This window comes from Belonocnema kinseyi, chromosome 9, assembly GCF_010883055.1.
Source record: "Belonocnema kinseyi isolate 2016_QV_RU_SX_M_011 chromosome 9, B_treatae_v1, whole genome shotgun sequence".
Taxonomy (NCBI): domain Eukaryota; kingdom Metazoa; phylum Arthropoda; class Insecta; order Hymenoptera; family Cynipidae; genus Belonocnema; species Belonocnema kinseyi.
This window is the reverse complement of record NC_046665.1, coordinates 118,839,392-118,855,697: the sequence shown is the minus strand read 5'-3', so window position 1 is coordinate 118,855,697 and position 16,306 is coordinate 118,839,392. Positions and strand designations below refer to the sequence as shown.

Genomic DNA, 16,306 nt, shown 5'->3' with positions numbered 1-16,306 from the left:
ATGAATTAAGAGTTAAAAAATGAAAATTCAAAGAATTCCGGGAATTCATATAATTCAAGAAATTCAACGAATTTAAGGCATCTAGACAATTCAAGAAATTCACCTAATTTAAAGAATTCAAAGAATTAAAGGAATTCAGCGAATTTGAGGAATCTAGAGAATTTAAAGAATTGTGAGATTTTAAAGAATTGAGGGAAGTCAAAGAATTCCTAGAATTTAAAGTGTTCAAAGAATTCCGAGAATTCAGAAGAATCTGAAAGAGTTTTAAGCGAATTGTTAATTTTTTCCAATTTAGATTAAGTTTTAACCAAATAATTAAATTTTTTACCATTCAAAAAAAAAATGTTCAACAAAGTGCATCAATTTTGTATAAAGTAGTTGGACTTTTAACTAAAAAAGATAAATTTTAACTTCAATTCAAACTTGAATTCATAACAACAAATTTTAAATTTCAAAAATATAAATTGACGGCAAAAAAAATTATTTTCAACCAAATAATTAAATTTACTTACCCAAGCAGATGCATTTTAACTGAAATATACAAATTTTCAAGAAAAACGACAAATTTGTTACAAAAAAATTATTCTTTCACAAAATTTTTAATTTTTTTTCAACCTAAAATAATTTTCAACCGAATAAATGAATTTACTGCCGTAAAAAAAGAGAATTTTTAACAAAATGCATAAATTTTCAAAAAAATTGTTGTATTTACAACTAAAAAAGATCAATTTTCAGTCAAATATTTAAATTTTCCACTAAAATCGATCAATTATCAACCTAAAATAGAATATTTACATTGTCAATTGGAAAAACTGATTTTTTTTTACAATAAAAAGCGAGGGTTTTTAACAAAACATTCAAATGTTAAACAAATATTTTTGTTCTTTCAACCACGAAAAATTTTAATTTTAAATCCAAGACAGTTGAATTTACCTAAAGATGACGAATTTTCAGCAAAATATTTTATTTTCTAAACACAAAAGATTTTTGAGTGAAGAAAGAAAAAAAATGTGCAACCAGATTGTTGAATTTTCAAGCCAAAAAAAGGAATTTTTAAACAAAAAATACTTTTACAGGATTGTTAAGTTTTTTACAACGTAAATTATTTGTTAAATAATTGATTTTTCAATCAAAAACATAAATTTTTAATCAAGAAGATATATTTAAACTTCAGAAGACGAATTTTCAACCTAAAAGAAAAGAGTTACATTTTTTATTAAAAACAATTAATTTAACAACAACAAAACAAATTTCAAGAAAATAATTCAATTTGAAATCAAAAAAATAAATTTTCTACAAAACACATGAATTTTCAAAAACAAAAATGACTTTGTTAAAAAATTGTTGAATTTCCTAAAAATTCGATTAATTTTTCTCGAAATATTTAAATTTTCCTGAACTTTCAACAAAAGTTCATTACGATCCAAAAAAGTTGAATTTTTTTTCCCAACTTACGAACTTAAAGAGATTAATTTTCTGTCAAATATTTGAATTTTTAACTAAAAATGATAAATTATCAACCTAAAATAAAATAATTATATTTTGAATTTTAAAATTTAAAAATTTATTTAATTAAAAAAAATTAAACAAATGGTACTTCAGAAATGACAAATTTTCAACAAGATGTTTTTTTTTTTTAAGCACAAAAGATTTTTTAACCAAAAAAGAAAAAAAAATGTGAACCAAATTGTTGAATTTTTAATAAAGTAGTGGAATTTTAAATTGAAAAATACCTACTTTCAGCCAAAAAGTTCAATTTTCAACTAAAAAAGATCAATTTCCAATCTAAACAAAAATAGTTATTTAAAAATATTTTAAACATAAAAGTCTCCTTTTTTCAAATACAGAACAATAGATATTTAAAGATAATAAATATTTAAAGATTAATTTTTTTGTTTGAAAATGAATCTTTTGCTTAAAAATCCATCTTTTTGGTTAAAAATCAAAATATTTTAGTTAAAAATTCATCATTTTAGTTGAAAATTAATCTGTTTCTTTTAAAATTCCACTATTTTAATTAAAGATTGATAACTTTATTTGAAAATTCATTTTTTGTTTGTTTTACTAAAAATGTAACTATTCCATTTTCTGTTGAAAATAATTTTTTTTTTTCTAGTTTATAATTCAACTATTTGGTTTTACAATTTGCCTTCTTTGTTTGCAAATTCAACTACTTTGTTAAATTTCATGTATTTTGTTTAAAAATTGTATTTTTCGGTAGAAAATTAATTTTTTTCTTTGCAATTTAATCTTTTTCCTTAAAAATCAAAGTAATTCAGTAAAATGTTTCAGTTAAATATTTAAATATTAAGCTTTTTGTTATAAAATTAATCTTTTGGTTTAAAAAATTAATCTTATTGTTTAAAAATCCAACCTTTTCGTTAAAAACCAAAGTATTTCAGTTAAATATTTAAGTTTAAATATTGCAAATTCAACTATTTTGTTAAATTTCATGTATTTTGTTTAAAAATGATATTTTTCGGTAGAAAATTAATTTTTTTGTATGCAAAATAATCTTTTTGCTTAAAAATCCATTTTTTGTTGTCAAAGTCCAAGTATTTCAGTTAAATATTAAGCTTTTTGTTAGAAAATTAATCTTTTGATATGAAAAATTAATCTTATTGTTAAAAAAAACATTTTTTTTGTTAATAATCCAAGTATTTCAGTTAAATATTTAAATAATAATCGTTTTCTTTGAAAATTAATCTTTTGGTTTAAAAACTTATTCTTATTATTTTAAAATCCAAGTATTTCAGTTAAATATTCATCTTTCTGTTCAAAAATTAATCTTTTGGTTTAAAAAAATCCAACTTTTTGGTTAAAAATCCAAGTATTTCAGTCAAATATTCATCATTTTAGTTGAAAATTCATTCTTGTCCTTTAAAATTTTACTGTTTCAACTGAAGATTCATAATTTTAATTAAAAACTTATTTTTTTAAATAAAAAAGTAACTATTCCATTTTATTAAAAAATAATTTATTTTTCTATTTCAGAATTAAACTATTTGGTTGAAAATTTGTCTTTTCTAATTTAAAATTCATGTATTTTGTTTAGAAATGTTATTTTTTTGTAGCAAATTAATCTTTTAGTTTAAAAATCGATTTTTTTGATTAAAAATTAATCTTTTTGTTTGAAAATTAATCTTTTTGTTTAAAAATTAATCTTTTTGCTTAAAAATCCAAGTATTTTAATTAAATATTCATGAATTTAGTTGAAAATTCATTTTTCGTTTGTTTTATTAAAAATTTACCTATTTCATTTTCTGTTGAAATTTTTTTTTTTTTTAATTTATAATTCAACTATTTCGTTGACAATTTGTCTTTTCTTATTGCAAATTCAACTACTTTGTTCAATTTCATGTATTTTGTTTAAAAATGATATTTTTCGGTAGAAAATTTATCTTTTTCTTTAAAAATCCATCTTTTTGTTTAAAAATTAATCTTTTTACTTAAAAATTAATCTTTTTAGATAAAAATCGAAGTATTTCAGTTAAATATTTAAATAATGATCTTTTTCTTTGAAAATTAATCTTTTGGTTAAAAATCCATCTTTTTGGTCAAAAATCCAAGATTTTTAGTCAAATATTCATCATTTTAGTTGAAAATTCATTCTTGTCCTTTAAAATTTTACAGTTTCAACTGAAGATTCATAATTTTATTTAAAAACTAATTTTTTTATTTGTTTTAATAAAAAAGTAACTATTCCATTTTCTTGAAAAATAATTTATTTTTCTATTTCAGAATTAAACTATTTTGTTGCAAATTTGTCTTTTCTGATTTAAAATTCATGTATTTTGTTTAGAAATGTTATTTTTTTGTAGCAAATTAATCTTTTTGTTTAAAAATCGATTTTTTTGGTTAAAAATTAATCTTTTTGTTTGAAAATTAATCTTTTTGTTTAAAAATTAATCTTTTTGCTTAAAAAATCATCTTTTTTAGATAAAAATCCAAGTGTTTCAGTTAAATATTTAAATAATAATCTTTCTGTTTGAAAATTAATATTTTTACTTAAAAATCCATCTTTTTGGTCAAAAATCCAAGATTTTTAGTCAAATATTCATCATTTTAGTTGAAAATTCATTCTTGTCCTTTAAAATTTTACTGTTTCAACTGAAGATTCATAATTTTATTTAAAAACTAATTTATATATTTTTTTTAATAAAAAAGTAACTATTCCATTTTCTTAAAAAATAATTTATTTTTCTATTTCAGAATTAAACTATTTTGTTGAAAATTTGTCTTTTCTGATTTAAAATTAATGTATTTTGTTAAGAAATGTTATTTTTTGGTAGAAAATTAATCTTTTTGTTTAAAAATCGATTTTTTTGGTTAAAAATCCAAGTATTTTAGTTAAATATTCATGATTTTAGTTGAAAATTAATCTGTTTCTTTTGAAATTCCACTATTTCAATTGATGATTCATAATTTTATTTGAAAATTCATTTTTCGTTTGTTTTACTAAAAATGTAACTATTCCATTTTCTGCTGAAAATAATTTTTTTTCTATTTCAGAATTCAACTATTTGGTTGACAATTTGTCTTGTTTGATTGCAAATTCAACCATTTTGTTAAATTCCATGTATTTTGTTTAAGAATGATATTTTTCAGTAGGAAATTAATCTTTTTGTTTGAAAATTAATCTTTTGCTTAAAAATCCATCTTTTTGGTTGAAAATCCAAGCATTTCAGTTAAATATTTATCTTTCTGTTTAAAAATCCAAGTCTTTTAGTTAAATATTAATTTTTTTTGTTTGTTTGAGAATTAATCTTTTTGGTTAAAATCAAAGTATTTCAGTTAAATATTCATCTTTTTCTTTAAAAATCAGTTAAATATTTAAATATTATTTTTTTTAAATTAATCTTTTTACTTACAAATCCACCTTTTTGTTAAAAAATGTAAGTATTACAGTTAAATATTTAAATATTAATTTTTTTACTTAAAAATAAATCTTTTTACTTAAAAATTCATCTTTTTGGTTAAAGATCCAATTATTTCAGTTAAATATTTAAATATTAATCTTTTTGTTTAAAAATTAATCTTTTGCTTTAAAAAATGAATCTTATTGTTTAAAAATCTAAGTATTTCAAATAAATATTTAAATTTAAATATACTTTTTGTTTGAAAATTAATCTTTTTGCTTAAAAATCCATCTTTTTGGTCAAAATCATAGTATTTCAATCAAATATTTTTCTTTTTGTATGAAAATGAATCCTTTTGATTAAAAATCCAAGTATTTTAGTTAAAAATTGAAGTTTAAATATTGCAAATTCAACTTTTTGTTAAATTTCACGTATTTTGTTTAAAAATGATATTTTTTCGGTAGAAAATTAATATTTTTGTTGAAAAATTAATCTTTTTGCTTAAAAATTAATCTTTTTAGATAAAAATCGAAGTATTTCAGTTAAATATTTAAATAATAATCTTTTTGTTTGAAAATTAATCTTTTGGTTTAAAAAATTAATCTTATTGTTTAAAAATTCAAATATTTCAAAGAAATATTTAAATTTAAATATTCTTTTTGTTTGAAAATTCATCTTTTTACTTAAAAATTCATCTTTTTGGTTAAAGATCCAATTATTTCAGTTAAATATTTAAATATTAATCTTTTTGTTTAAAAATTAATCTTTTGGTTTAAGAACTGAATCTTATTGTTTAAAAATCCAAGTATTTCAAATAAATATTTAAATTTAAATATACTTTTTGTTTGGAAATAAATCTTTTTGCTTAAAAATCCATCTTTTTGGTTGAAAATCCAAGCATTTCAGTTAAATATTTAAGTTAAATCTTTATCTTTTTATTTAAAAATCCAAGTCTTTTAGTTAAGTATTTAAATATTAATTTTTGTTTGTTTGAGAGTTAATCTTTTCGGTTAAAATCAAAGTATTTCATATTGCAAATTCAACTATTTTGTTAAATTTCATGTTTTTTGTTTAAAAATGATATTTTTTCGGTAAAAAATTAATATTTTTGTTGAAAAATTAATCTTTTTGCTTAAAAATTAATCTTTTTAGATAAAAATCGAAGTATTTCAGTTTAAAAAATTAATCTTATTGTTTAAAAATCCAAATATTTCAAATAAATATTTAAATTTAAATATTCTTTTTGTTTGAAAATTAATCTTTTTGCTTAAAAATCCATCTTTTTGGTTAAAATCAAAATATTTTAGTCAAATATTTTTCTTTTTGTATGAAAATGAATCCTTTTGCTTAAAAACGCACCATTTTGATTAAAAATCCAAGTATTTTAGTTAAAAATTGAAGTTTAATTATTGCAAATTCAACGATTTTGTTAAATTTCATGTATTTTGTTTAAAAATGATATTTTTCGGTAAAAAATTAATCTTTTTGCTTAAAAATCTATCTTTTTGGTAAAAAATCCAAGAAGTTTAGTCACATATTCATAATTTTAGTTGAAAATTCATTCTTGTCTTTTAAAATTTTACTGTTTCAATTGAAAATGCATAATTTTATTTGAAAACTCATTTTTTTATTTGTTTTAATAAAAAAGTAACTATTCCATTTTCTTAAAAAAATAATTATTTGTCTATTTCAGAATCAAACTATTTGGTTGAAAATTTGTCTTTTCTGATTGAAAATTCAACTATTTTGTTAAAATTCATGTAGTTTATTTAAAAATGGTATTTTACAGTAGAAAAATAATTTTTCGTTTGAAAATTAATCTTTTTATTAAAAAATCCAAGTATTGCAGTTAAATATTTAAATACTAATCTTATTGTTTAAAAATGATATTTTTAGGTAGAAAATTAATCTGTTTGTTTAAAAATTCATCTTTTTGCTAAAAAATTAATTTTTTTTTAGATAAAAATCGAAGTATTTCAGTTAAATATTTAAATAATAATCTTTTTGTTTGAAAATAAAAAAGTAACTTTTCATTGTCTTAAAAAATAATTATTTGTCTATTTCAGAATTAAACTATTTGGTTGAAAATTTGTCTTTTCTGATTGAAAATTCAACTATTTTGTTAAAATTCATGTATTTTGTTTAAGAATGATATTTTTCGGTAAAAAATTAATCTTTTTGTTTGAAAATTAATTTTTTGGCTTAAAAATTCATCTTTTTATATAAAAATCCAAGTATTTCGGTTAAATATTTAAATACTAATCTTTGAAGATTGACAACTTTATTTGAAAAATCATTTTTTCATTTGTTTTAATAAAAATAGGATTATTTCATTTTCTGTTGAATGTTTTTTTCTAGTTTATAATTCAACTATTTGGTTGACAATTTGTCTTTGTTTATTACAAATTCAACTATTTTGTTTGAAAATTGTATTTTTGGGTAGAAAATTAATCTTTTTGTTTGAAAATTAATCTTTTTGCTTAAAAAATTAATTTTATTGTTTAAAAATCCATCTTTTTCGTTAAAAACCAAAGTATTTCAGTTGAATATTTAAGTTTAAATATTGCAAATTCAACTATTTTGTTAAATTTCATGTATTTTCTTTAAAAATGATATTTTTCGCTATAAAATTAATCTTTTTGTTTCAAAATCCATATTTTTGTTTAAAAATTAATCTTATTAGAAAAAAATCCAAGTATTTCAGTCAAATATTCATCATTTTAGTTGAAAATTCATAATTTTATTTAAAAACTCATTTTTTCATTTGTTTTAATAAAAAAGTAACTATTCCATTTTCTTAAAAAATAATTTATTTTTCTATTTCAGAATTCAACTATTTGGTTGAAAATTTCTCTTTTCTGATTTAAAATTCAACTATTTTATTAAAATTCATATGTTTTGTTTAGAAATCGTATTTTACGGTAGAAAATTAATCTTTTTGTTTGAAAATTAATATTTTTACTTAAAAATCCATCTTTTTGGTCAGAAATCCAAGAAGTTTAGTCAAATATTCATAATTTTAGTTGAAAATTCATTTTTCTTTTGTTTTACTAAAAATGTAACTATTCCATTTTCTTAAAAAATAATTTATTTTTCTATTTCAGAATTAAACTATTTGGTTGACAATTTGTCTTCGTTTATTACAAATTCAACTATTTTGTTTGAAAATTGTATTTTTGGGTAGAAAATTAATCTTTTTGCTTAAAAAATTAATTTTATTGTTTAAAAATCCATTTTTTTCGTTAAAAACCAAAGTATTTCAGTTGAATATTTAACTTTAAATATTGCAAATTCAACTATTTTGTTAAATTTCATGTATTTTGTTTAAAAATGATATTTTTCGCTATAAAATTAATCTTTTTGTTTAAAAATCCATATTTTTGCTTAAAAATCCATCTTTTTTGTTAAAAATCCAAGTATTTCATTTAAATATTTAAATAATAATCTTTCTATTTGAAAATTAATCTTTTGGTTTAAAAAATTAATCTTATTGTTTGAAATTTCAAGTATTTGAGTTAAATATTCATCTTTTTGTTTGAAAATTAATCTTTTTGCTAAAAACCATTTTTTTGGTTAAAAATCCAAGAATTTTAGTTAAATATTCATTTATTTTAATTGAAAATTTATCTGTTTCTTTTAAAATTCGACTCTTTCCGTTGAAGATTAATTGTTTTAGTAAAAACTAATTTTTTCATTTGTTTTAATACAAAAGTAACTATTATATTTTCTTTAAAAAATATTAATTTTTTTATTTCAGAATTCAACTATTTGGTTGAAAATTTGTCTTTTCTGATTGAAAATTCAACTATTTTCTTAAAAATTTATGTATTTTGTATAGAAATGGTATTTTACGGTAGAAAAATAATCGTTTTGTTTGAAAATTAATCTTTTTTATTAAAAATCCAAGTATTTTAATTAAATATTCATGATTTTAGTTGAAAATTCATTTTTCGTTTGTTTTATTAAAAATTTACCTATTTCATTTTCTGTTGAAATTTTTTTTTTTTTTAATTTATAATTCAACTATTTCGTTGACAATTTGTCTTTTTTTCTTGCAAATTCAACTACTTTGTTAAATTTCATGTATTTTGTTTAAAAATGATATTTTTCGGTAGAAAATTTATCTTTTTCTTTAAAAATCCATCTTTTTGTTTAAAAATCCAAGAATTTTCGTCAAATATTCATCATTTTAGTTGAAAATTCATTCCTGTCTTTTAAAATTTTTACTGTTTCAACTGAAGATGCATAATTTTATTTGAAAACTCATTTTTTTATTTATTTTAATAAAAAAGTAACTATTCCATTTTCTTAAAAAATAATTATTTGTCTATTTCAGAATTAAACTATTTGGTTGAAAATTTGTCTTTTCTGATTGCAAATTCAACTACTTTGTTAAATGTCATGTATTTTGTTTAAAAATGATATTTTTTCCGTAGAAAATTAATCTTTTTGTTTTTAAAAATTTTTCTTTTTGTTTAAAAATTCATCTTTTTAGATAAAACTCCGAGAATTTCAGTTAAATATTCATATTTTTATTTCAAAATTAATTTTTTGTTTAAAAATTCATCTGTTTCTTTTAAAATTCCACTATTTCAGTTGAAGATTGATAACTTTATTTGAAAACTCATTTTTTCATTTATTTTAATAAAAAAAAGTAACTATTCCATTTTCTTGAAAAATAATTTATTTTTTAAAAAATCCAAGTATTTTAGTTGAAGATTCATAACTTCTTTAACTAAAAATTCAACTATTGTGTAAAAATTCATGTATTTTCTTTAAAAATCGTATTTTTCGGTAGAAAATTAATCTTTTTCTTTAAAAATTCATTACTTAATTATTTAATTTATATATTTAAATAATTATCTTTTTGTTTGAAAATTAATTAATTAAAATAATTTCAAGTATTCTTTTGTTCTTTATAAATTCCAACTTAAATTATTTTTGTTTAATTTGCAGGATTTTCTAAAAATTGTAGAAAAAATTCATTTCAATTAAAAATATATTTTAAAGTTCCGAAAAAATTTCAAAAACTATTTAAAATAAAAATAATTTAACTCCTAATTTAAGAACTATTGAGTTAAAAAAATGTATTATTTTTCAATTTTTAATGTCTAGTTTAAAATTACTTTATAAAATTTATCAATTTTACAGTTTGAAAATACAATTTTTGAATTGAAAAACTTTTAAACTTCAATTTTAAAATTGAAAAAAATAAATATAAACTGAAAAATTCCAAATAAGAAATTACTACATAATAAAAAACCACTAAAATACTTTTATATTTTTATTTGATTAACTCTACTTAAATTAGTTAAAATAAACATTTTTTTTGAAGAAATGGAAAACCAGGCTATAAATATCAAATAAAAAAATAAAAAATAATTAATTACTCACAGCCACTTTCAATTTTTCAACTGGAGTTACATCAGAATCATTTTTCTCTTCAACAGAAGTTTCATCCACAAAATTCTTTTTACTGTCACTATTATCAGAAATATTTTCCAAACTCATTCCACTACCCGAAGGTCCTTCAGAATTATCAATTATTTCCAATTTCTCAAGAGAATTTTCATCATTAGAATCCTTTTTACAAGCCGCAACTTTCGATTTTTTGTCAGAATCAACTTTCGAGGACTCGGAATCGTCAGCACCATTTTCCGAGGACTCGGAATCGTCAGCACCATTTTCCGAGGACTCGGAATCGTCAGAATCAATATCAAAACCATAACCTAAAGTAACTTTTTTCTTCTTGACAACTTTTTCCTCAGTTTCGGCTATTCTTTTCCGTTCTTTGAATCCCTCTTTAACCGAATCCGCAACTCTTTCGGTCATGACGGATCGTTCTTCGTCATATTTCGAGTCCTTAAATTCGTGTCTCGGCTCGGAGCGCAGTTTTTCAAGCCGCTTCTTTTTCCGCTCAGCAGCTTCCTCCTTCCTCTCGGACTGTTTCTCAATCCAGAGCTTCAATCTTTTTTCCTCGTTGATGTCGCGCAGCCGTCTTCCACTGAGATCGCGGCAGGCTTCTCGATTTGTCGTTTTCTCGATCTGCGCGCCAATTGCCCGCAACATTGAACCGAAACCTCCCTTGCCGCCAAAAATTCTGGGTGTGATATTTGCAAAACCGGCCGAAAGAGTATCAAAATCGGACGCGAGACGACCATTGTAGAGGATGTAAAAATTTTCCCGTGATATTGTCTGGAAAATTTTATATTTTATTTATTTATTATTTCATATTTTTGTAATAAAAGACGTAAGGTATTTTTCTGTTATTATTAGAGAACGTGTATTGTAGAAAAGTTTAATTTTCTACGAAAGAGTGCAAAATATTGCAAAATAAATTAATTTTCAAATAAAATTATGAATCTTCAACTGAAATGGGGGAATTTTAAAACAAACAGATGAATTTTCAACTAAAATACTTGAATTTGTAACCAAAAAGATTAATTTTCTACCGAAAAATACCATTTTTAAAGAAAATACGTGAATTTTAACAAAATAGTTGAATTTTCAATCAGAGGAGACAAATTTTCAACCAAATGGTTGAATTCTATAATAGAAAAATAAATTTTAAAAAAATGGAATAGTTACTTTTTTATTAAAACAAATGAAAAAATGAGTTTTCAACTAAAATTATGAATCTTGGACTCAAATACTTGGGTTTTTAACCAAAAAGGTGGTATTTTAAGCAAAAGATTAATATTTAACTTAAATATTAAACTAAAATACTTGGAGTTTTAACCAAAAAGATTAATTTTCAAACAAAAAAGAATTAATATTTAAATATTTAACTAAAAGTCTTGAATTTTTAAACAAAAAGATGAATATTTAACTGAAATGCTTGAATTTTCAACCAAAAAGATGGATTTTTAAGTAAAAAGATTAATTTTCAAACAAAAAGCTTAATTTTCTACAAAAAAAAAATTTGTTTTTTAACCAAAAAGATGGAATTTTAAAATAAAAGATTATTTTTCAAACAAAAAGATAATTATTTAAATATTTAAATTAAATAATCAACTAAAATACTTGGATTGTTAACCAAAAAGACGGATTTTTAAGCAAAAATCTCATTTTCAAACAAAAAGATGAATATTTAAATATTTAACGGAAATACTTGAATTTTTAACCAAAAAGTTGAATTTTCAAAGAAAAAAATGAATCTTTAAATATTTTACTTAATTATTTAACTAAAATATTTGGATTTTTATCTAAAAATATACATTTTAAGCAAAAAAAATGGATTTTTAAATAAAAAGATGAATATTTAACTTAAATATTTAACTGAAATACTTGAAATTTTAACAAAAAAGATGGATTTTTAAGCAAAAAGATTAATTTTAATACTTTACTTTACTTTACTTTAATACTTTACTTTTTTATTTAAGCAAATGAGGAAATGAGTTTTCAACTAAAATTATGAATCTTCAACTGAAACAGTGAAATTTTAAAAGAAACGGATGAATTTTGAAATAAAACGATGAATATTTGACTAAAAACTTGGGGTTTTAACCAAAAATGTGGTATTTTAAGCAAAAAGATGAATATTTAACTTAAATATTTAACTGAAATGCTTGGATTTTCAACCAAAAAGATGGATTTTTAAGTAAAAATATTAATTAAAAAAGAAATTTTAATATTCAACTGATTTTTAAACAAAAAGATGAATATTTAACTTAAATATTTAACTAAAAGACTTGGATTTTTAATCAAAAAGATGAAGATTTAACTTAAATATTTAACTGAAATGCTTGGATTTTCAACCAAAAAGATGGATTTTTAAGTAAAAAATTTAATTTTCAAACAAAGGTATAATTATTTAAATCTTTAAATTAAATAATTAAGTAAAATACTAGGATTCTTAAACAAAAAGATGGATTTTTAAGCAAAAAGATTAATTTTAATACAAAAAGAAGAATATTTGACTGAGATAATTTGGTTTTTGACCAAAAGGATGGATTTTTAAACAATAAGATTAATTTTTAAAACTAATTTTCAAACAAAAAGATTAATTTTCTACCGAAAAATACGATTTTTAAACAACATACATGAATTTTAACAAAATAATTGAATTCTGAAATAGAATAATCATTTTTTTTTAGTAAATGGTATATTTACTTTTTTATTTAAGCAAATGAGGAAATGAGTTTTCAACTAAAATTATGAATCTTCAACTGAAACAGTGAAATTTTAAAAGAAACGGATGAATTTTCAACTAAAACGATGAATATTTGACTAAAATACTTGGGGTTTTAACCAAAAATGTGGTATTTTAAGCAAAAAGATGGATATTTAACTTAAACATTTAACTGACATGCTTGGATTTTTAAGCAAAAATATTAATTTTCAAACAAAAAAATTAATATTTAAATATTTAACTAAAAGACTTGGATTTTTAATCAAAAAGATGAAGATTTAACTTAAATATTTAACTGAAATGCTTGGATTTTCAACCAAAAATATGGATTTTTAAGTAAAAAGATTAATTAAAAAAGAAATTTTAATATTCAACTGATTTTTAAACAAAAAGATGAATATTTAACTGAAATGCTTGGGTTTTTAATTAAAAATATGGATTTTTAAGCAAAAAGATTAATTTTCAAACAAACAAAATTAGTATTTAAATATTTAATTAAAAAACTTGAATTTTTACACAAAAAGATGAATATTTAACTGAAACACTTTGATTTTAACCAAAAAGATGGATTTTTAAGCAAAAAAAAAAAATTTTCAAACAAAAAGATTAATTTTCTACCGAAAAATACAATTTTTAAACAAAATACATGAAATTTAACAAAGTAGTTGAATTTGCAAACAAAGAAGACAAATTTTAAAACCAAAGAGTTGAATTATAAACTAGAAAAAAATAATAATTTTCAAAAGAAAATGGAATAGTTACATTTTTAGTAAAACAAACGAAAAATGAATTTTCAACTAAAATGATGAATATTTTACTGAAATACTTGGATTTTAAAGAAAAAAGATGGATTTTTAAACAAAAAGATTAATTTTCAAACAAAAAAGAATTAATATTTAAATATTTAACTTAAATATTTAACTAAAAGACTTGAATTTTTAAATAAAAAGATTAATATTTACCTTAAATATTTAACTGAAATACTTAGAGTTTTAACCAAAAAGATGGATTTTTAAGTAAAAAATTTAATTTTCTAACAAAAAGATGCATATTTAAATATTCAACTTAAATTTTTCAAACAAAAAAATTAATCTTTAAATATTTAACTTAATTATTTAACTGAAATATTTGGATTTTTATTTTAAAATATGCATTTTTAAGCAAATAAATGGATTTTTAAATAAAAAGATTAATTTTTTACCGAAAAATATAATTTTTTAAACAAACTACATGAAATTTAACAAAATGTTTGAATTTGCAATTAAAGAAGACACACTGTCAACCAAATAGTGGAATTCTGAACTGAATAAAAAATTTTCAACATAAAACGGAATAGTTATATTTTTAGTAAAATTTTGAGTAAAAAGATTAATTTTCAAATAAAAAGATTAATTTTCTACAGAAAAAAAAAACCTTTTCAAACAAAGTACATGAATTTTAACAAAATAATTGACGTTTCAATCAAAGGAGACAAATTTTTAACCAAATATTTAAATTCTGAAATGGAAAAATAAATTTTTTTAAAGAAAATAGAATGGTTACTTACTTACTAAAACAAAATAAAAAAATGAGTTCAACTAAACCAATAAATCTTTACCTAAAATGATGAATATTTGACTGAAATATTTTGGTTTTATTGCCAAAAAAATGGAATTTTAAGCAAAGATTATTTTTCAAACAAAAAGATAATTATTTAAATATTTAAATTAAATAATCATGTAAAATACTTGGATTATTATCAAAAAAGATGGATTTTTAAGCAAAAGATTCATTTTCAAACAAAAAAAATGAAAATTTAAATATTTAACTGAAATACTTGAATTTTTAACCAAAAAGATGGATTTTAAGCAAAAAGGTTAATTTTCAAACAAAAAAATTAATATTTAAATATTTAACCAAACACTTGGATTTTTAAACAAAAAGATGAATATTTAGCTTAAATATTTAACTGAAATAATTGGATTTTTAACCAAAACGATGGAATTTTAAGGGAAAAGATTAATATTCTACAGAAAAATATCATTTTTAAACAAAATACACAAAATTTAACAAAGTAGTTGAATTTGCAAACAAAGAAGACAAATTTTAAAACCAAATAGTTGAATTATAAACTAGAAAAAAAATAATAATTTTCAACAGAAAATGAAATCGTTACATTTTTAGTTAAACAAACGAAAAATGAATTTTCAAATAAAATCATGAATCATCAATTGAAATAGTGGAATTTCAAAAGAAACAGATTAATTTTCAACTAAAATGATGAATATTTTACTGAAATACTTCGATTTTTAACCAAAAAGATGGATTTTTAAGCAAAAAGATTAATTTTCAATCAAAAAAATTAATATTTAAATATTTAAGTAAAAGATTTGGATTTTTAAACAAAAAGATGGATTTTTAAGCAAAAAATTTAATTGTCAAACAAAACGATAGATTTTTAAGCAAAAGATTAATTTTCTAACAAGAAGATGAATATTTAAATAATTAACTTAAATGTTTCAAACAAAAAGATTAATCTTTAAATATTTAACTTAATTATTTAACTGAATATTTGGATTTTTATCAAAAAATAGGCATTTTTAAGCAAAAAGATGGATTTTTAAACAAAAATATTCATTTCCAAACAAAAGATGAATATTTAACTTAAATATTTAACTGAAATACTTGGAGTTTTAACCAAAAAGATTAATTTTCAAACAAAAAGATAAATTTTCTACTGAAAAATACAATTTTTAAACAAAATACATGATATTTAACAAAATAGTTGAATTTGAAAACAAAGAAGGCAAATTGTAAAACCAAATAGTTGAATTATAAACTAGAAAAAAATAATAATTTTCAACAGAAAATGAAATCGTTACATTTTTAGTAAAACAAACGAAAAAAGAATTAATTTTCAAACGAAAAGAAATATTTAAACTTAAACATTTAACTGAAATACTTGGATTTTTAACCAAAAAATGGATTTTTAAATAATAAGATTCATTTTTTAAACCAAAAGATTATTATTTAAATATTTAACTGAAATACTTGGATTTTTAACAAAAAAGATGGATTTTTAAGCAAAAAGATTAATTTTCAAACAAAAAGAATATTTAAATTTAAATATTTATTTTAAATACTTGTATTTTTAAACAATAAGATTTATTTTTTAAACCAAAAGATTAATTATTAAACAACAAGATTAATATTTAAATATTTAACTGAAATACTAGGATTTTTAACCAAAAAGATGAATTTTTAAGTAAAAAGATTTATTTTCAAGTAAAAAAATTAATATTTAACTCTAATACTTGAATTTTTTAACAAAAAGGTG

At 19.4% G+C, this 16,306-nt stretch overlaps 1 protein-coding gene across 2 annotated transcripts in view; it reads right to left on the bottom strand.

Annotated features, from left to right (window-relative positions):
* Nucleotides 1-16,306, bottom strand: part of LOC117179429 (replication stress response regulator SDE2) — a 33,920-nt gene that overhangs the window by 14,591 nt on the left and 3,023 nt on the right. The window contains exons 2-3 of one of the 2 annotated variants that reach the window (XM_033371203.1): nucleotides 10,541-11,054; nucleotides 10,254-10,510 (exon numbers count right to left, since the gene is read on the bottom strand). In XM_033371203.1, coding sequence (XP_033227094.1) covers nucleotides 10,254-10,510; nucleotides 10,541-11,054 — 771 coding nt within the window. Of the gene's footprint in view, nucleotides 1-10,253; nucleotides 11,055-16,306 lie in introns of both variants that reach the window. The other variant, XM_033371202.1, reaches the window with a different exon arrangement.